Source organism: Myxocyprinus asiaticus, chromosome 23 (assembly GCF_019703515.2).
Source record: "Myxocyprinus asiaticus isolate MX2 ecotype Aquarium Trade chromosome 23, UBuf_Myxa_2, whole genome shotgun sequence".
Taxonomy (NCBI): domain Eukaryota; kingdom Metazoa; phylum Chordata; class Actinopteri; order Cypriniformes; family Catostomidae; genus Myxocyprinus; species Myxocyprinus asiaticus.
Genome location: NC_059366.1, coordinates 44,358,348 through 44,381,248, shown reverse-complemented (window position 1 = coordinate 44,381,248; position 22,901 = coordinate 44,358,348). Strand labels below are relative to the sequence as shown.

Below are 22,901 nucleotides of genomic sequence, written 5' to 3'. Positions count from 1 at the left end.
TAGACCTAACACTATAAAATTTTCAGCAAAATGAAAACGACGATGGATAAAATTGAGCATGACGGATAATTTGCAACCCAGTCCAAAAAAGCACATTTTACATTTTTTCATTTGGCAGATGCTTTTATCAAAAGCTACTTACAAAAGAGGAATAATACAACAGAAGCGATTCACTTCAAGCAGACTGTAGTACGAAAGTGCTGCATTACAAGTTTTAATTGCATCAGAAAAATACTATCCAAGACAGATTAGAGTGCAACAAGAATAATGTACTGTGTATATGTATATATACAGGTGCATCTCAATAAATTAGAATGTTGTGGAAAAGTTCATTTACTTCAGTAATTCAACTCAAATTGTGAAACTCGTGTATTAAATAAATTCAATGCACACAGACTGAAGTAGTTTAAGTCTTTGGTTCTTTTAATTGTGATGATTTTGGCTCACATTTAACAAAAACCCACCAATTCACTATCTCAAAAAATTAGAATACATCATAAGACCAATAAAAAAAAACATTTTTAGTGAATTGTTGGCCTTCTGGAAAGTATGTTCATTTACTGTATATGTACTCAATACTTGGTAGGGGCTCCTTTTGCTTTAATTACTGCCTTAATTCGACGTGGCATGGAGGTGATCAGTTTGTGGCACTGCTGAGGTGGTATGGAAGCCCAGGTTTCTTTGACAGTGGCCTTCAGCTCATCTGCATTTTTTGGTCTCTTGTTTCTCATTTTCCTCTTGACAATACCCCATAGATTCTCTATGGGGTTCAGGTCTGGTGAGTTTGCTGGCCAGTCAAGCACACCAACACCATGGTCATTTAACCAACTTTTGGTGCTTTTGGCAGTGCGGGCAGGTGCCAAATCCTGCTGGGAAATGAAATCAGCATCTTTAAAAAGCTGGTCAGCAGAAGGAAGCACGAAGTGCTCCAAAATTTCTTGGTAAACGGGTGCAGTGACTTTGGTTTTCAAAAAACACAATGGACCAACACCAGCAGATGACAGTGCACCCCAAATCATCACAGACTGTGGAAACTTAACACTGGACTTCAAGCAACTTGGGTTATGAGCTTCTCCACCCTTCCTCCAGACTCTAGGACCTTGGTTTCCAAATGAAATACAAAACTTGCTCTCATCTGAAAAGAGGACTTTGGACCACTGGGCAACAGTCCAGTTCTTCTCCTTAGCCCAGGTAAGACGCCTCTGACATTGTCTGTGGTTCAGGAGTGGCTTAACAAGAGGAATAAGACAACTGTAGCCAAATTCCTTGACACGTCTGTGTGTGGTGGCTCTTGATGCCTTGACCCCAGCCTCAGTCCATTCCTTGTGAAGTTCACCCAAATTCTTGAATCGATTTTGCTTGACAATCCTCATAAGGCTGCGGTTCTCTCGGTTGGTTGTGCATCTTTTTCTTCCACACTTTTCCCTTCCACTCAACTTTCTGTTAACATGCTTGGATACAGCACTCTGTGAACAGCCAGCTTCTTTGGCAATGAATGTTTGTGGCTTACCCTCCTTGTGAAGGGTGTCAATGATTGTCTTCTGGACAACTGTCAGATCAGCAGTCTTCCCCATGATTGTGTTGCCTAGTGAACCAAACTGAGAGACCATTTTGAAGGCTCAGGAAACCTTTGCAGGTGTTTTGAGTTAATTATCTGATTGGCATGTCACCATATTCTAATTTTTTGAGATAGTGAATTGGTGGGTTTTTGTTAAATTTGAGCCAAAATCATCACAGTTAAAAGAACCAAAGACTTAAACTACTTCAGTCTGTGTGCATTGAATTTATTTAATACACAAGTTTCACAATTTGAGTTGAATTACTGAAATAAATGAACTTTTCCACGACATTCTAATTTATTGAGATGCACCTGTATATTACGAGTGCATGGTCAAGTGCTCATGGAAAAGATGTGTCTTTAGCCATTTTTTAAAGACAGAGAGGGAATCTTCTTCACGGATGTAGTTAGGAAGTTTGTTCCACCACCAAGGCACAGGCACTTTCTATATTCTTCGAAAATTAAGCCTTTTGCATTGTGGCATTTATTTCATGATAATTAAGCAGATTTTCCTCCCCAAAAATATAATTACTGTGTCCTCACCAGGCATACGCCAAACACTAGACTTTCAGCATGCAAAGTTATGTTAGACAACACAACGGACCAGGAAATGATGTCATATGTGGGAGCTTCTGATTTTATTAAATAATAAAATCACAAAAAGCTAATTATATTATATTGGAATTGATTTGTGATTGCTAAGGTGTTCTGTGTGGTTGCCAAGGCATTGATATGTGGTTACTAAGGTGTTCTAAATGGTTGTTAGTGCCTTGTTATGTGGTTGCTAAGGTGTTGATACAGTATGTGTTTTCTAAGGTGCTCTAAGTATTTTAGTGAATTGTTATGCAGTTGCTAAGGTGTTCTTGCAGGTTATTAGAGTGTTGCTATGTGATTGCTGGGGCGTTGCTAAGTAGTCTCCAAGGAACTGCATGTGGTTGCCAAGGTGTTCAGGGTGGTTGCCAAGGCATTGATATGAGGTTGCAGAGGTGTTCTGAGTGGTTGTTAGTGTGTTGCTTTGTGGTTGCTGAGGCATTACTGTGTTAGCTAGTGTGCTTACATGAGGTTGCTATGTGGATGTGTTTGAGATATATATATATATACACACACACACATATATATATATATATATATATATATATATATATATATACACACCGATCAGCCACAACATTAAAACCACCTGCCTAATCAGGTAGGTTCCCCTCGTGCCGCCAAAAGAGCGCCAACCCGCATCTCAGAATAGCATTCTGAGTGGTTATCTGAGTTACCGTAGACTTTGTCAATTCAAATCAGTCTGGCCATTCTCTGTTGATCTCTCTCATCAACAAGGCATTTCCATCCACAGAACTGCTGCTTTTGTTTTTGGCACCATTCTGAGTAAATTCTAGAGACTGTTGTGTGTGAAAATCCCAGGAGATCAGCAGTTACAGAAATACTCAAACGAACCCATCTGGCACCAACAATCATGGTAAATGGTCTGCACTTATATAGCGCCTTTTTTACCTTTGCGGTTACAAAGCGCTTTACACTGTGACTCATTCACCCATTCACACACACACTCTCACACCAATGACAGCAGAGCTGCCATGCAAGGCACTAGACTGCCATTAGGAGCAACTTGGGGTTCAGTGTCTTGCTCAAGGACACTTCGGCATGTGGAGTCATGTGGGCCGGGAACTGAACCGCTAACCCTGCGATTAGTGGCCAACCCGCTCTACCACCTGAGCCATAGCTGCTATGTGGCAATCATGCCACGGTCCAAATCACTGAGATCACATTTTTTCCCCATTCTGATGGTTGATGTGAGCATTAACTGAAGCTCCTGACCCGTATCTGCATGATTTTATGCACTGCACTGTTGCCACATGATTGGCTGATTAGATAATCGCATGGATGATTGCTGGTGCCAGATGGGCTGGTTTGAGTATTTCTGTAACTGCTGAGCTGGATTTTCACACACAACAGTCTCTATAATTTACTCAGAATGGTGCCAAAAACAAAAAACATCCAGTGAGCGGCAGTTCTGTGGACAGAAATGTCTTGTTGATGAGAGAGGTCAACAGAGAATGGCCAGACTGGTTTGAACTGACAAAGTCTACGGTAACTCAGATAACCGCTCTGTACAATTGTGAATGCTATTCTGAGATGCAGGTTGGCGCTGTTTTGGCGGCACGAAAGGAGACCTACACAATATTAGGCAGGTGGTTTTAATGTTGTGGCTGATCAGTGTATATACACTATATTGCCAAAAGTATTCGCTCACCCATCCAAATAATTGAATTCAGGTGTTCCAATCACTTCCATGGCCACAGGTGTATAGAATGAAGCACCTAGGCATGCAGACTGCTTCTACAAACATTTGTGAAAGAATGAGCCGCTCTCAGGAGCTCAGTGAATTCCAGCCTGGTACTGTGATAGGATGCCACCTGTGCAACAAGTCCAGTCGTGAAATTTCCTCGCTACTAAATATTCCACAGTCAACTGTCAGTGGTATTATAACAAAGTGGAAGCGATTGGGAATGACAGCAACTCAGCCACGAAGTGGTAGGCCACGTAAAATGACAGAGCGGGGTCAGCGGATGCTGAGGCGCATAGTGCGCAGAGGTCGCCAACTTTCTGCAGAGTCAATCGCTACAGACCTCCAAAGTTCATGTGGCCTTCAGATTAGCTCAAGATCAGTGCGTAGAGAGCTTCATGGAATGGGTTTCCATGGCCGAGCAGCTGCATCCAAGCCATACATCACCAAGTGCAATGCAAAGCGTCGGATGCAGTGGTGTAAAGCACGCCGCCACTGGACTCTAGAGCAGTGGAGACGCGTTCTCTGGAGTGACGAATCACGCTTCTCCATCTGGCAATCTGATGGACGAGTCTGGGTTTGGCGGTTGCCAGGAGAACGGTACTTGTCTGACTGCATTGTGCCAACTGTGAAGTTTGGTGGAGGAGGGATTATGGTGTGGGGTTGTTTTTCAGGAGCTGGGCTTGGCCCCTTAGTTCCAGTGAAAGGAACTCTGAATGCTTCAGCATACCAAGAGATTTTGGACAATTCCATGCTCCCAACTTTGTGGGAACAGTTTGGGGATGGCCGCTTCCTGTTCCAACATGACTGCACACCAGTGCACAAAGCAAGGTCCATAAAGACATGGATGAGCGAGTTTGGTGTGGAAGAACTTGACTGGCCTGCACAGAGTCCTGACCTCAACCTGATAGAGCACCTTTGGGATGAATTTGAGCGAAGACTGTGAGCCAGGCCTTCTCGTCCAACATCAGTGTCTGACCTCACAAATGCGCTTCTGGAAGAATGGTCAAAAATTCCCATAAACACACTACTAAACCTTGTGGAAAGCCTTCCCAGAAGAGTTGAAGCTGTTATAGCTGCAAAGGGTGGGCCAATGTCATATTAAACCCTATGGATTAAGAATGGGATGTCACTTAAGTTCATATGCGTCTAAAGGCAGGTGAGCGAATACTTTTGGCAATATAGTGTATATATATATATATATAAAAGATAATTAGGACACTGTAAATATCGGTAAAGACATCAGTAAAATCGATCATTGCTCAATCTCTAATTAAACGTACTTAATTGTCATGTAAATAATGTCACAATATTAATGGTCCTAAAAAGGCTTAATTTGATTATGCTTAATACACTTTACTATTTTGTTTTGATTTTAGGGTGAACCAAGCAATTTTTCATGGGATTCAACCAGTTAGTCAATGGTTTGAGATTGTCCATTATTTCCTCATTATTTTGTTTATTCATAAACATTAAAATAAGCATCAATTTGTTTTACATCTACATTTATTAAAAAAAAAAAAAAAAAAAAAAGCAACCAATGTCCCATTTGACATGAAATCGATTTACAGAGAAACACATTTGTAAAAGCGTAGAAACCAACAAAGTGTAATCTAGCAGCATCCAAATGTTGGAATGAGAAAAACAAAGACAAATCGATCAATATATCAACGTATCGGACACAGCCCTGGCAAAGCTACGGTCATCACAGTATAGCCATCACGTAGCCTTTCCTACGCCCTTCTTAGATCAGAAACCAAGACTTTTTAATTATTTTATTTAATAAAATAAACTAATTTGGGTTAAATAAGCTTAAATAACAGTGTTAAATACAAGACACTTGATTGGAGGTTTCTGTACAGAGATAAACACAATTTTGGCATGGTGACTGAGGTTCACTGGTAGTCAGTCGTACTCGGTTTTAGAGCTGCGGAGAGGAACTGCGACTAGATCAGACTTTACAACGCTTTTAACTATATACACACATCAGGATTCAGTGAACCATTGACAAGGCATGTGTTGAGAAGGAACAAAAAAGCAACGTATACACCTGCTTCCTTTCTGATCTTCTACTGTACTATGATCACAGTCATATCAGCAAACATGGGACAGTTGAATAGGTTCGGGAACTCCTCACATTGTGCTCCTTGGGACATTGTCGTAGTTCTGCGACTCCAAGATTACTGACAGAACTTTCAGACAATGCTGAAACTTACCATTGACCTGATGAACTTCAACGTTTGACTGTACCTTACAATGCTGCGGGTGCAAAATAAAAACACGTATTGCATGCCATATGTCTTGAGGAACTTGGAACAAATTGGCCAGCTACTAAAGATCTTGATGTGTTACATTCATAATCCACCTCAATGTTCAGCGTTGTAGTTTGTAGGAGTAAAATCCAGGTGCTGAAAGAGTCTTGGTACCAGTTGTTTAGTACATTCTCCATGCTAAACCTGTTTCTCCTCGACCCCGCCTGGTATGAAGGAACTCGTCTACTCCAACTAGCACTAACAAAGTGGCTTCCGCAGTCCAGTATATACTTACATTCTTCATCTCATTTGAATTGCAGTAGGAATTGGGCCTTACTAGTCTAGTTAAATCTCTGCCACTAAAGCATCCATGAAGATTGCTTTGAATGTATCTGATGCTTGAACGGCAGACAGTTCTCCAGTGGTTTTACCCTCTCAAGGGTCTCCTGACTCTTTTAATCCCCCCAATGTTCCACTTCAGATAGAGTCTCCATTAAGGTTTCTTGTCAATGGTGTGGAAGAACCACTCCGTGAACTTCCTGAGCTGGGCCGCAGCGGTCTGGCTCTCCTCCTGGAGTCTCATGTTGTCCTGTCTCAGGTGCTGCACTTCTACCTGGAGGATCGCCTTGTCCTCCTTCTCCTGAACACAAAAGGAAAAGAATGATTGATGAAGTACTAGGTTTTTTTACATTTCCATAAAAAAGTGAGTGTTGTTTCCTGTGCAAAACTACACTTTGCTATGCGGATGCTAAGGTATTCTGGGTGGTTGATAGTGCGTTGTTATGTGGTTGATAAGGTGTTCTACGTGATTTTTTGGTGCGTTGCTATGCGGTTGCTAAGGTATTCTGAGTGGTTGATAGTGCGTTGCTATGTGGTTGATAAGGTGTTCTACGTGATTTTTTTGGTGCGTTGCTATGCGGTTGCTATGGTATTCTGGGTGGAATACCTCTGGGTGTTCTACGTGGTTTTTTTGGTGCATTGCTATGCGGATGCTAAGGTATTCTGGGTGGTTGATAGTGCGTTGCTATGTGGTTGATAAGGTGTTCTACGTGATTTTTTGGTGCGTTGCTATGGTATTCTGGGTGGTTGATAGTGTGTTGCTATGTGGTTGATAAGGTGTTCTACGTGATTTTTTGGTGCGTTGCTATTCGGTTGCTAAGGTATTCTGGGTGGTTGATAGTGCATTGCTATGCGGTTGATAAGGTGTTCTACGTGATTTTTTTGGTGCGTTGCTATGCGGTTGCTAAGGTATTCTGGGTGGTTGATAGTGCATTGCTATGTGGTTGATAAGGTGTTCTATGTGATTTTTTGGTGCATTGCTATGAGGTTGCTAAGGTATTCTGGGTGGTTGATAGTGCGTTGTTATGTGGTTGATAAGGTGTTCTACGTGATTTTTTGGTGCGTTGCTATGCGGTTGCTAAGGTATTCTGGGTGGTTGATAGTGCGTTGCTATGTGGTTGATAAGGTGTTCTACGTGATTTTTTGGTACGTTGCTATTCGGTTGCTAAGGTATTCTGGGTGGTTGATAGTGCGTTGCTATGTGGTTGATAAGGTGTTCTACGTGATTTTTTTGGTGCGTTGCTATGCGGTTGCTAAGGTATTCTGAGTGGTTGATAGTGCGTTGCTATGTGGTTGATAAGGTGTTCTACGTGATTTTTTTGGTGCGTTACTATGCGGTTGCTATGGTATTCTGGGTGGAATACCTCTGGGTGTTCTACATGGTTTTTTTGGTGCATTGCTATGCGGATGCTAAGGTATTCTGGGTGGTTGATAGTGCGTTGCTATGTGGTTGATAAGGTGTTCTACGTGATTTTTTGGTGCGTTGCTATGCAGTTGCTAAGGTATTCTGGGTGGTTGATAGTGTGTTGCTATGTGGTTGATAAGGTGTTCTACGTGATTTTTTGGTGCGTTGCTATTCGGTTGCTAAGGTATTCTGGGTGGTTGATAGTGCATTGCTATGCGGTTGATAAGGTGTTCTACGTGATTTTTTTGGTGCGTTGCTATGCGGTTGCTAAGGTATTCTGGGTGGTTGATAGTGCATTGCTATGTGGTTGATAAGGTGTTCTATGTGATTTTTTGGTGCATTGCTATGAGGTTGCTAAGGTATTCTGGGTGGTTTATAGTGCGTTGCTATGTGGTTGATAAGGTGTTCTATGTGATTTTTTGGTGCGTTGCTATGCGGTTGCTAAGGTATTCTGGGTGGTTGATAAGGTGTTCTATGTGATTTTTTTGGTGCATTGCTATGAGGTTGCTAAGGTATTCTGGGTGGTTTATAGTGCGTTGCTATGTGGTTGATATGGTGTTCTACGTGATTTTTTGGTGTGTTGCTATGCTGTTGCTAAGGTGTTCTGGGTGGTTGTTTGTTCGTGACAAAAACATACGCATGTCCTACCCAAATGTTTAAATGTCACAATTGTTACCATCTATTACCATCTATTTGTATTAGTTTATATCCAGCTGGTCACGTTTATGCATTTGTTAGCCAGCTAAGTTGCATATTTAAAGCTAGTGATGTGAGAAAGCAAATTAATATCTTCATGCAACCGAGACAAACGTATAAACAAATCAGAAACGCATCTGATTTCAATTCAATTTTTTTAATTCTCACTGTAATACGATGACTTCAGATCGATCACATTCTTGTGCTAAAAAAGGCTAGACACAGTGCAACAAATACAGTTTAACAGAAAGCAGGTGTCTCAATATGCTTTTAAAGTTCTTTTTAATTAGACACATCATCTAAAAAAAAGTGCTCCTGCACAAGATGCTGAATAAAAAAAAACAAAGGGAAACAAAGATGTTCATCTAGCGCACGTTTACATAGAAAAACAAATGCATAGTTGCAAAAGCATTCGGTGTGAACAGCCCCTCACAGTTGGTGGAGGTCTTTGGCCGTTGCGTCTTGCTCTCTTATAAGCGTTTCTCAGCTTAAGCAATGAGTTGTTTAAATGTTTTGTCAGGAAAGATGTTCAACTTGGAAATATGTGTCTCGAAATCCTCGTGTTCAGTTCCAGTCTGTTGTGATTGAACAGCCCTTGGCCTGGGCTCATAGTCTGAGCCGCTTCACCACCGAGTTCAGCCGAATACCAGTGCTATCTGTGAATATTTCTACTCTACATACAACTGTACTGAATAAAAAACAACGTGGTATTTCACTGTTATTATGACGCTTGAGTCTGGAGTAGTAGGAATCAGTGCAAGTGTAACACCATGTGAACTGTCTATTGAAGCGTTTTCCCCCCTCATTTTACTTTTGACTTAACATTTAAGAATATGGACTGACTAAAATTTGTATTTATTTATTTTATGCACATTAGTTGAAAATGAAATGCTCTTTATTAACAGCCAGGATAGGAATGTTCTATGCAATAATATAATGGTGTTGAATGGTTTATGTATTTATTGCGCCCTCTTGTGGACAAAGTGTCAATTTAAAAATCAGCTGACTTTAAAATTAGAATATTAGTTTATATATATATTAATATTTATATATTAATTTTATTTAAAAAAGTACAATACATTTTCATGGTTCAGTCAGTACTGTTTATTTTTGTAATAAAGTTCAGCACTATTTTACTATGAGTGTTATTTTTCCATTCAGTATTCATTTTAAAAACTATCGCTTGATTAATTGGTTATCGGCAGGTACTGCCCAACTTAGTTATCGGTATCAGTCGACCTCTAGCCAGTGTGTTGATACGTGATTGCAATGATGTGATGGCGTTGCTATGTGTTCAAACCCCTAACCCCATGCATGAGCATTAGTAATGCTAGTGATGCTTGCTTAAGCAAAGACGACTAACTCGAGTTTATGTATTCTACACTGAGAGCTTAATAAAGAGAGAAAGATTTAACAAATAAAATACAATGCACTTATGTTTTATCAACTTTTAATTAGGGTGGAACATAAATGGCTCAAAAAGACATGACATGCCGTTTTATAGTCATTTAGATAATTTTACACCAACTATATACTGTACAGATTTCATGTGAATTCTACAGAATTTCCAGCAATTGCACCAGGTGTAAACCAATTTCTGTTCTTAATGGCTGAAAATCTATCCTATCCATGCCTACATTCTCTAAATGCATTTCTGTCACTCTGCTGTTAAAGGCAGCAATTTCACATGACAGGAAGTTGGATACTGAATTGGGCCGACAAGGTGGCAACTCAGCGTGCTGGGTGCCCATTACTGCAGCTGTAATGCATTGTTTGACCATCAGACTCTTCCTCCAGCACAGCGACAATTGCAGCTGACGTACTTCCTTACATTCACAAAACAGACTGCGTGCTTCTGTGAGAAAATTATGGAAAAAATAAAGATCTACTAGTGCGCAAGATGACAAACCCATCTTTTGGGGTATTTACTTTTGGTCACTACATGTATTTTTAATTGATCTGAATTCCCTCCAAGATGTATTCGAAACAAACAGACGTATACATCCAGGCAATTTTAGCTGCCTATACACTATAAAATGCTGGGTTATTTTTTCAACATATACTGGGTTGAGCCTATTGGGTCATTTTATTGGGTTATTTTCTCAGTGTTGGGTAGTTTTTGTTACCCAGGCCAAGGGCGCACAGAAATAACCTAATTCAACCTTATATCTGGAGGGGTCCTGGGGCATGCTCTCCCGTGGGAATTTGTTTTTGCAAAAATACCAACGCATTCAATTCTGGTGACTTTGAGAGAATCATTTTTTTTTTCTCGAGTATGAGTAGCTACTGGCTAAAGCAGTTCTTCCAGTAGCCGTTAAGAACAAACACGTTCTTGCGCTAAAAAGGCAAAACGCACCACAACAAACAGAGCAGAACGCAGGTGTCTCAAGATCCGGTTTTAACAGGTGAAGAAGTTCTTTTTAACTTGATACGCTCCCGTGAGAGATGCTAAAAATACAATGAAAAGTGACGCAGTTGACAAAAGACATCCATCTAGTGAATGTTTACATGGAACACGACTGAAAAACAGCACGAGTGGACGCAAAAACACGTTCGTGCCTTGTTCACATGGCACAGCGCTTGCTGAAGTTTCTGGGTGCCCAACTTGCTGGGTTAGATTAGCCCAACGTGTGTTCTGTTCTCTATTTAAACAGCGGCTGGGCTAAAAACAACCCAATTTAGGTTGTTTTTAACCCAGCGTTTTTTTAAGAGTGTGGCATATGCGAGACACAGTTCCAAGGGAACTCGGTTATACTGGCATAGTGCAAATACAGCGACATCATAAGCCTTTTGCAGAGGCAAATTTATGTGGACAATCAAGACGCATGAAGCAACTAAGTGTAAATAGGCTCTACAGGACAAAAGGTGGAGAGCTGGACCTACAAGTTGTGCTGAAAACGCAGTAGAAAATGTAACAGTTGTCCACCGGGAAGTGAGATCTTACCTTTTTCAGGTCGTACTGCAGCTGTCTCAAGATCACCTCCAGTTGATTGACTTTGCCTGTTAGTGTGGTGGGAGAGGGCTCACTAAAGACAGAGGCAGAGAGAAGACAGAGAGAAAGAGATGTTAGGCATGACACATACTCTACCCAAGCCTGATTTAATGCTGTGTTGCTTTCCAAAATGTGCCAGAATGCAATTCATAATGCATGTATGCGTTACATTCTCAGGGTTGCCTCAAAGCAAGAGGCAATATAGCGGCTTTAGGCAGGATTAGCTCTTTTCCCTTTAAGGAGGGACTTCCTTTTCTACATCCGCCGTATTGGGCGTTCCAACTTCTCCCATTAATTTTAATACAAGTGCTCCGCCTTGAGCTGAACAGTCTCTGGTTAAACTCACCCAGCCCCAAGGGCAGCTCTCTCTGCAGCCACCACACGTCTCGTGAGCTCGCGGGAGATTTGCAGGGCTTCTGCTCGCTGCATGTCCGTCATGGTGCAGAATGAAGCCACACGCTGGTCTGGAGACGAGAAAACATCAAACAAACTCCAGTAAGGACAGACTGAACTCTCTGGAGAAACATTATACTGTATACACAAAGCCAAAGTTGAACTGTGCCTTAGTTGTTAGTTGTTTTTTAACCCTGTAAAATTAAACCTCAAAACATTACGAATGTAGCAGGATTGGCACAAACCATGTTTTTCAAGAGAAATGGTTATTAATATTTTTTCATTTATAATGTGTGATTAATTACAACGCATACTGAATCTGAGCGATAAACCAGAATTAACTCCATTATCTATTCTAGGTAATTTGCAAAGCTGTAACCACATATTTAGGACTGGAGGTAACAGTTTAAGAAGCCATTGAAAAACCCATATTTGTTGATCACTATTTGAAAGTTGGGGAAAACACACATGTCCCACATGTCATCCATCCATCTATCCATCTGTCTGTCTGTCTATCTGTGTATATTTTTGCCTGTCTGTCTGTCTGTCTGTCTATCTATCTGTCTATCTATCTATCCATCTGTCTGTCTTCTCTGTCTATCAATCTGTCTGTCCGACCGTCCGTCCATCCGTCCATCCATCCATCCATCTGCCTGTCTGTCTGTCTGTCTATCTCTCTGCCTGCCTGCATGCCTGTCTATCCATCTATCTATCTGTCTATCTATCTATCTATCTATCTATCTATCTGTCTGTCTTCTCTGTCTTTTTGCCTGTCTGTCTGTCTGACTGTCTGTCTATCTATCTATCTGTTTGTCTTTCTGTCTATCAATCTGTCTGTCTGTCTATCTATCTATCCATCTGTCTGTCTTCTCTGTCTATCTGTCTGTCTGTGTGCCTTTTTGCCTGTCTCTCTATCTATCTGTTTGTCTTTCTGTCTATCAATCTGTCCGTCCGTCCATCCATCCATCCATCTATCTATCTATCTGCCTGCCTGCCTGCCTGTCTGTCTGTCTATCTCTCTGCCTGCCTGCCTGTCTGTCTGTGTGTCTATCTGCCTGCCTGCCTATCTGTCTATCTATCTTTGTTTGTCTATATTTTTGTCTATGTATCCATCTGTCCGTCCATCTATCTGCTGGCCTGTCTGTCTTTCTTCTCTGTCTGTCTATCTTTTTGTCTGTCTATCTTTTAGTCTGTTTGTCTGTCTATCTATCTGTCTGTCTGTCTGTCTGTCTTTCTGAGTGTTGGACCTGTACCTGAACATCAAAGTTTGTCTCTACAAGCTTTATCTATCTAGTTCAATCATGTCATTACACTTGTGAAAATACTAAACAAATGTTAAAATCTGATGCACATCAGAACCTATGTTAAAAACCTCAAACTCCCAGCGGAATAAAACTGTTCCTACTCAAAAGAAGGCTCTGAACATGAAGGGCTTATTTCCAGACAGATAAAAGAGTGTCACATATCTTTGAGTTCTGAGATAATCATGTCAGTTCAAGCTGCTGCCCCTATTTTTTACCATCGTCCTCAGCTGACGTGCAAAAACAAATGGGATGGCGAATTGCAAGGCCGCTAAAACGAGATCAAAGTGCTTCAGATCCCAAAAATATGCTTTCAAGACTAAATGACTGGTGTAATATTTGGAAACAGAATGAAAATTTGAGATGAGGTGATGTTTTTCTGGGTCTTACCCTGACCCCGAATAACGCAGCATACAACACAGCGATAAATTTAGCTTACAACATGTTTGCCCTTCATTTGCATCATTGAACACAAATGTAAGTCATCAAGGACAAGAAGTGTTTATATAATGCTGAACAAATGTTCATAACAGAATGTTTAGTCTGGCTGTCCCGGCTAAAAACACAACTACAATGCATGGCTACAAAGTCACACACAACCGAAGTGGGTGACTTAAGAAGAAAGTTTCCAATGGTAGGAACAATTTATTTGAAGTATCTTGCAAAATATTCAGATATATTCAAATACAAGTAGTTACTCGATTGCGTAATTAATAACAGATAACTATTTGTTATAGTTTGATATTTTTGTACTTTTACATTTAGCTGAAAAGCCTAAAATAGGCTGTTTAATGGCAGGGTCCATTGTGACATCTTAGCTTATATAATGTGACGACATGCCCTACGACAAGGCACGCTCAATTAACTGTTTTTCCTGAACAATAACAGTGGAAAGGTTCAGTAGTGTTTTTGTAGCCAAGACTTTAAGGTTTGTGTCCATTCAGAAGTTGACTTTCTAAAATAAACCTAACCTGAGAAATATTCACTGGAGTAAAAAAGTGTGACAACAAGCCCCGGCCTCCTCTAGTCTAGACCATCATACCACTCAGTCCTAGTGTCTGGTGTAAATACTGCTAAAACTGAGGACAGGCAAACACTGGGATTGTTAAGGAAACACACAAACACACTGAGTGTTTCTCTGCCTACCTTCAAAGGCCCTTGCCGCATCTACGAGGTGAGACCAGTCCAAGCCGGTGGCAGTGTCTGGTAGAGGCATGAGACCCGGATCACTGAACTTTGACCTGTCTGCTAGGGAGCCATCAGAGAACCAGAACTCATCTGCGGAGACACGCACAGACATATCAGTGACTCACACATACACATGGTCTCACTTCAAATACCAAAGACCTCCGCTGCATAAAACTGCCACCACATGTCACTGTCAATCTAACGCCCTCTTCGAACTGTAACTTCGCCTCCCTGGGTTTCCTCTCAAGGCAGCCCAGACATCAGACTAGAAGACCTGGTGAAGTAGCAGCTAGGGATGTGCAAAACTACATTTTCAAAATCATCTATTTGGGTTTTCAAAACTACTAGTCAACTAATCGGTCATATAGATAGATGCTCTGGATAATTTCGCTGGACATGGGTTCACCTGACCCTGATTGAGCGTACATGTCTTAAGGGGTATTTATAGGGTTGGAAACCAAGAACCATTTCTTATTTAGAACTGAAAATACCAGAACCGAATGATTTTCATGACTTTCGGTTTTTGAACATGCATTCTTCTACCAATGAGGATGGGACACAGTGCTCTGACAGTGTTTCCTGCCTTACCATTCAGTGGCACTGCAACACCACTATTGAAACAGCAAAGGGAAACATACTCTATGACCAGTGTTGTCCGATTCTCAAATGAATGACTCTTTTGAATCTACAGTGCAAAACATACAGTGCGATCAGTGTAGTGCGATTCCCAAACGAATGACTCTAACGAGCCGGTTCTTTTGAATCTACAGCGCAAAACAGATAGCATGATCAGTGTAGTGCGATTCCCGAAAGAATGACTCTAACGAGCTGGTTCTTTTGAATCTACAGTGCAAAACATACAGTGCGATCAGTGTAGTGCGATTCCCGAACGAATGACTCTAACGAGCCAGTTCTTTTGAATCTACAGTGCAAAACATACAGTGCGATCAGTGTAGTGCGATTCCCGAACGAATGACTCTAACGAGCTGGTTCTTTTGAATCTACAGTGCAAAACATACAGTGCGATCAGTGTAGTGCGATTCCCGAACGAATGACTCTAACGAGCCAGTTCTTTTGAATCTACAGTGCAAAACATACAGTACGATCAGTGTAGTGCGATTCCCGAACGAATGACTCTAACGAGCTGGTTCTTTTGAATCTACAGTGCAAAACATACAGTGCGATCAGTGTAGTGCGATTCCCGAACGAATGACTCTAACGAGCCAGTTCTTTTGAATCTACAGTGCAAAACATACAGTGCGATCAGTGTAGTGCGATTCCCGAACGAATGACTCTAACGAGCTGGTTCTTTTGAATCTACAGTGCAAAACATACAGTGCGATCAGTGTAGTGCGATTCCCGAACGAATGACTCTAACGAGCCAGTTCGTTTGAATCTACAGTGCAAAACATACAGTGCGATCAGTGTAGTGCGATTCCCGAACGAATGACTCTAACGAGCCGGTTCTTTTGAATCTACAGTGCAAAACATACAGTGCGATCAGTGTAGTGCGATTCCCGAACGAATGACTCTAACGAGCCGGTTCTTTTGAATCTACAGTGCAAAACATACAGTACGATCAGTGTAGTGCGATTCCCGAACGAATGACTCTAACGAGCCGGTTCTTTTGAATCTACAGTGCAAAACATACAGTGCTACCAGTACAGTCCGATTCCCGAACGAATGACTCTAATGAGCCGGTTCTTTTGAATCTACAGTGCAAAACATATAGTGCGATCAGTGTAGTGCGATTCCCGAACGAATGACTCTAACGAGCCGGTTCTTTTGAATCTACAGTGCAAAACATACAGTGCGATCAGTGTAGTGCGATTCCCGAACGAATGACTCTAACGAGCCGGTTCTTTTGAATCTACAGTGCAAAACATACAGTGCGATCAGTGTAGTGCGATTCCCGAACGAATGACTCTAACGAGCCGGTTCTTTTGAATCTACAGTGCAAAACATACAGTGCTACCAGTACAGTCCGATTCCTGAACGAATGACTCTAACGAGCTGGTTCTTTTGAATCTACAGTGCAAAACATATAGCATGATCAGTGTAGTGCGATTCCCGAACGAATGACTCTAACGAGCCGGTTCTTTTGAATCTACAGTGCAAACTATACAGTGCTACCAGTACAGTCCGATTCCTGAACGAACGACTCTAACGAGCCGGTTCTTTTGAATCTACAGTACAACACATAGTGCGATCAGTGTAGTGCGATTCCCGAACGAATGACTCTAACGAGCCGGTTCTTTTGAATCTACAGTGCAAAACATACAGTGCGATCAGTGTAGTGCGATTCCCGAACGAATGACTCTAACGAGCCGGTTCTTTTGAATCTACAGTGCAAAACATACAGTGCGATCAGTGTAGTGCGATTCCCGAACGAATGACTCTAACGAGCCGGTTCTTTTGAATCTACAGTGCAAAACATACAGTGCTACCAGTACAGTCCGATTCCTGAACGAATGACTCTAACGAGCCGGTTCTTTTGAATCTACAGTGCAAAACATATAGCATGATCAGTGTAGTGCGATTCCCGAACGAATGACTCTAACGAGCCGGTTCTTTTGAATCTACAGTGCAAACTATACAGTGCTACCAGTACAGTCCGATTCCCGAACGAATGACTCTAACGAGCCGGTTCTTTTGAATCTACAGTGCAAAACATACAGTGCGATCAGTGTAGTGCGATTCCCGAACGAATGACTCTAACGAGCCAGTTCTTTTGAATCTACAGTGCAAAACATACAGTGCGATCAGTGTAGTGCGATTCCCAAACGAATGACTCTAACGAGCCGGTTCTTTTGAATCTACAGTGCAAAACATACAGTACGATCAGTGTAGTGTGATTCCCGAACGAATGACTCTAACGAGCCGGTTCTTTTGAATCTACAGTGCAAAACATACAGTACGATCAGTGTAGTGCGATTCCTGAACGAATGACTCTAACGAGCCGGTTCTTTTGAATCTACAGTGCAAAACATACAGTGCGATCAGTGTAGTGCGATTCCCGAACGAATGACTCTAACGAGCCGGTTCTTTTGAATCTACAGTGCAAAACATACAGTGCTACCAGTACAGTCCGATTCCTGAACGAATGACTCTAACGAGCTGGTTCTTTTGAATCTACAGTGCAAAACATATAGCATGATCAGTGTAGTGCGATTCCCGAACGAATGACTCTAACGAGCTGGTTCTTTTGAATCTACAGTGCAAACTATACAGTGCTACCAGTACAGTCCGATTCCTGAACGAATGACTCTAACGAGCCGGTTCTTTTGAATCTACAGTACAAAACATAGTGCGATCAGTGTAGTGCGATTCCCGAACGAATGACTCTAACGAGCCGGTTCTTTTGAATCTACAGTGCAAAACATATAGTGCGATCAGTGTAGTGCGATTCCCGAACGAATGACTCTAACGAGCCGGTTCTTTTGAATCTACAGTGCAAAACATACAGTGCTACCAGTACAGTCCGATTCCCGAACGAATGACTCTAACGAGCCGGTTCTTTTGAATCTACAGTGCAAAACATACAGTGCGATCAGTGTAGTGCGATTCCCGAACGAATGACTCTAACGAGCCGGTTCTTTTGAATCTACAGTGCAAAACATACAGTGCTACCAGTACAGTCCGATTCCTGAACGAATGACTCTAACGAGCTGGTTCTTTTGAATCTACAGTGCAAAACATATAGCATGATCAGTGTAGTGCGATTCCCGAACAAATGACTCTAACGAGCTGGTTCTTTTGAATCTACAGTGCAAACTATACAGTGCTACCAGTACAGTCCGATTCCTGAACGAACGACTCTAACGAGCCGGTTCTTTTGAATCTACAGTACAAAACATAGTGCGATCAGTGTAGTGCGATTCCCGAACGAATGACTCTAACGAGCTGGTTCTTTTGAATCTACAGTGCAAAACATACAGTGCTACCAGTACAGTCCGATTCCTGAACGAATGACTCTAACGAGCCGGTTCTTTTGAATCTACAATGCAAACTATACAGTGCTACCAGTACAGTCCGATTCCTGAACGAACGACTCTAATGAGCCGGTTCTTTTGAATCTACAGTGCAAAACATATAGTGCGATCAGTGTAGTGCGATTCCCGAACGAATGACTCTAACGAGCCGGTTCTTTTGAATCTACAGTGCAAAACATACAGTGCTACCAGTATAGTCCGATTACCAAACAAATTACACTGATTCTTTTAAATCTATTCTGCAAAACAGCATGACCAGTGTAGTCTGATTCCTGAAAGAATTACTCAGTCTTTTTTTTTTTTAACATTTTATCTACACCTCAATACATACAGCTCTTCCTACCAATCGAATTACTCTCAGCTGGTTCTTTTTAGTGAATCAAAAACTTACTGAACCACAAATTCATTTTGTCTGTTCTGTTCTCTAAACCTGTTCTGTCTTTTGGTTTCGGAGCACAAGGGAATGGATCAGAATGCATGAGTATCGAGAACCATTTTTAAAAGTTGGACTATTTTTAACTTGACACAAGACATGACACACTGGTCAAAAATGTCTGTCTGGATGGCTGTAGCGCTGCTGCGTTAAAGGTGCACATTCTGCGTGAACTGTCTGCATGCAGCCAAATATTTCTAGACACGTGGACAATTCACATCTGTGTGCATAGACTGCACACCTGCGCTTGGCGGGAAAAAGAGTATACTTTGAAAGGCTGAATGCTCAACTGTGCATGAGAGGTAAAATGAAGTGTACCCAAGCATTTAAAAAAAAAAAAAAAATCTAGATAAAATAATCGACCACACTGATTGACTAGTTGGTTGCTGAATGACAATTTGACTAGATGACACATAGTAGCCACTGGCTGATAGAAATCGAGCTAGCACGCATGGTCTGTCGTCCAGTTCAGGCCATCTGTCGGCAGGTCAAGAAGGTCACACAAATGAATGCAGTGGGAGTGACCGTGTTGAAGAAAGGGCGATGTGTTTGATTGGTCACCTGCTGTCATGCCAATTTTCACTGCCTAATGGTTCCTTTTATGAGATTTCTTCTACTTTTGTGTATTTTTCATACTTGATTGTTTAAGATCTTCAAACGAGAAGTAACATAAAACAAAGGCAACATGAGTAAACACAAAATACAGTTTTCAAATATATATATTTTTATTGAAGCCAAAAAGTTATCCAACACCTATATCACCCATGTGAAAAACTAACTGCCCCCTTAAACTTAATAGCTGGTTGTGCCACATTTAGCAGCAACAACTGCAACTGATAACTGGAGATCAGTCTTTCACAACGCTGTGGGGGAATTTCGGCCCACTCTTCTTCACAGAACTGCTTTAGTTCAGCCACACTGGAGGGTTTTCGAGCATGAACTGCCCGTTAAAGGTCCTGCCACAGCATCTCAATCGGGTTCAAGTCAGGACTTTGACTAGGCCACTCCAAAACTTTAATTTAGCTTCTTTTGAGCCATTCAGAGGTGGACTTACTCCTATGCTTTGGATCATTGTCTTGCTGCATAATCCAGTTGCGCTTGAGCTTCAACTCACGGACTGATGACCGGACGCTCTCCTTTAGGATTTTCTGGTAAAGAGCAGAATTATTGCAAGAGACGTTTATCTAATGTGATGATTAGGAAGAGATATTTGGATGCCTGCTTTTGTCTTTTTAAGAGAAGTGTTGAACAATTACACTCCTTCCATCAGTACTTAAATACTTGCCCTGAATATTTGAATTTTACTACAGATTTCGATATGAACCGTATCAGTTTTTTGGGATTTAAGGATTGTAAAAGAAGGAAATTTCCTTTATATAGACCTTTTTTGGAAATCTACGGCCCATAACACTCTTTCTGATCAGTTACCCTTAAAGAATATATTCCATATACTAGGAGTGGTGGTGGTGTAGTGGGCTAAAGCACATAACTGGTAAGCAAAAGGTTGTTGGTTCAAATCCCCACAGCCACCACCATTGTGTCCTTGAGCAAGACACTTAACTCCAGGTTGCTCCAGGGGGATTGTCCCTGTAATAAGGGCACTGTAATTCACTTTGGATAAAAGCATCTGCCAAATGCATAAATGTAAATATAATCTCGTTTAGATGTGTTCAAGAAAAAGAGAGAAACGACAAAAAAGGTTTTCGGTTGTATTTTCTACAAAATATACAAAATGATCAGAGCAAATTAAGAAAATTATAAATTAACACTGGCATATCTTACAGTGTTTAAAAGAGGGCGTAACTGAAGAGACTACTTGGTTAAATCTGGGGAACTGAAAACAAGAACTGCGGAACATCGTAGTACTATAAGATGTAGAAATATTAATTAACCCCCTAGCAGCACATTTTATAGAATATAATCATCCAGTGGCATCATTACATTGAATAGGAATTGAAAAGGTGTCACAATCAAGGAGAAGTGAGGATTTGGATCAGCTTTTATTAAAACGAGAAGCCTTTTGGATACATAGATTAAAAACTTTGATGCGGAATAGTTTAAATATTGACTTTGAACTAAATAGTTTTTTATGAATGAGGAAACAAAATCGAGTTCTGACGTCTTGATTTGATGATTGAGAGTTTTCGCATACATTTTATGTTTATATGAATGTATATATGTGTAAAAAAAAATAAATAAATAAATAAATAAATAATATATATATATATATATATATATATATATATATATATATATATATATATATATATATATATATATATATGCATTTACACATGTGGATGTATGGTGTTTGGATTGTGTGACTCTTATGATATCTTAATATGTGGTGGTTCTAAATGTGGTTGGGATATGTTCCTTGTGATATACAAATTAGCCTGTGGTTTCAATTACTTTAGTTGAGACATACTTGTTGGATAATTAGTAAACATTCATTGTGATGTCACTACTTTCACCTGTTGATGATGATTGACCTTATTTAAACTGCTCTCCATTGTGAGGAAATTATACCTTGACAAAGGTTTATTGCCGAAACGTTGTTCATTAAAGCTTGCATTGAGAGTGTGTAGTTCTATTGGACACATTCCTTTAGCCTATTTAAAAAGTTACATTTCAATGTAAATAATAAATTAGAAAAATGCATGTCATTCAAGAGTTTCTCAATGAAGTATATGCATTGCTTAAGTGTTTTTAAGCAAGGCCCTACTTCTTTTTTTTTCCTAAATTCTGTGTTTTCTTATAAAATTATAAAAATGTTATTTACATTTTATAATTCCATGTTTTATTTATTTTATTTTTTTTTTTGGATTTTCTCCCCAATTCGGAATGCCCAATTCCCAATGCGCTCTAAGTCCTCATGGTGGCGTAGTGACTCAATCCGGGTGGCGGAGGACGAATCTGAGACCGTCAATCCGTGCATCTTATCACGTGGTTTTGAGCGCGTTACCGTGGAGACGTAGGCCATGTGGAGGCTTCACGCTATTCTCCGCAGCATCCACGCTCAACTCACCACGCGCCCCACTGAGAGCGAACCACATTATAGCGACCACGAGGAGGTTACCCCATGTGACTCTACCCTCCCTAGCAACCGGGCCAATTTGGTTGCTTAGGAGACCTGACTGGAGTCACTCAGCACGCCCTGGATTCGAACTCACGACTACAGGGGAGGTAGTCATCGTCAATACTCACTGAGTTACCCAGGCCATAATTCCATGTTTTAAAGTTTATTATAATTTCATTATCAAAATCATGTCTAATCAAATGAATACCTAAAACTAATAAATTAATATAGAACATTACTTTTCAATGCACCATTGTATTTTTCCCCCAAAACTTTTATTCAGTACAACAGCACTCTTTCTTGTGATATACAGCTTAATTTTAATTATTTTATTAATAATATTAATCATAATAATAATATTGCTATTATTATTCATAATAATTAGTATTTATTATTATTAATATTTCTACAGTGAATATAACCTTTTACTATACAGTTGTGATATTCTGTATTTCTGTTGCAATTTCAGGCATCTAGCATGTATTTTGAATTAAGTTTTTATTTTGATGTGTGTTTTTGACAGAAGCTTCACTTCTCTGGATAAACAGTTCGCTACACGGCCCAGTGTGATTGTTAAAGCGCAAATGCTGTGATTTATTATATAAATATATAGTTTGCACGTGCTGCGTATTTCACACTGGATGAGTGCTTTGCTCTGGCATCTCGTATAACAAACAGTTTCCAGTGTTTGAGCGGTCGCCTTCACACATTCACTTTAAAGCACGCAGCTCATGCAGACTAAGATTGCAGTCATTCGTGGTTTAATAATCACACTAGGACATATTGATTTTAATTTGATTAAATGTGCCTTCATTTTTCCCCAAATATCTCAAATCTGTGTGTGAGCACTTGAAATCGCCCATCCCTACAACACGGCTAACTATTGGGAAAATACAAATCAATGTTCCTTGGATGTTGAAGGAAGAGTTCACCAAAAAATTAAAAATCTCTCATCATTTACTAACCCTTATGCTATC

At 40.6% G+C, this 22,901-nt stretch overlaps 2 protein-coding genes across 2 annotated transcripts in view; both read right to left on the bottom strand.

The window, feature by feature from the left end:
- The window catches only part of LOC127414395 (keratinocyte proline-rich protein-like), a 401,795-nt gene that overhangs the window by 172,067 nt on the left and 206,827 nt on the right, over positions 1 to 22,901 (bottom strand). The gene's annotated exons all lie outside the window — the stretch shown is intronic.
- The window catches only part of LOC127414356 (signal-induced proliferation-associated 1-like protein 2), a 180,240-nt gene continuing 162,636 nt past the window's right edge, over positions 5,298 to 22,901 (bottom strand). The window contains exons 19-22 of the mRNA XM_051652329.1: positions 14,379 to 14,510; positions 11,885 to 12,002; positions 11,491 to 11,572; positions 5,298 to 6,746 (exon numbers count right to left, since the gene is read on the bottom strand). Coding sequence (XP_051508289.1) covers positions 6,600 to 6,746; positions 11,491 to 11,572; positions 11,885 to 12,002; positions 14,379 to 14,510 — 479 coding nt within the window. The 3' untranslated portion in view covers positions 5,298 to 6,599. The remainder of the gene's footprint in view (positions 6,747 to 11,490; positions 11,573 to 11,884; positions 12,003 to 14,378; positions 14,511 to 22,901) is intronic.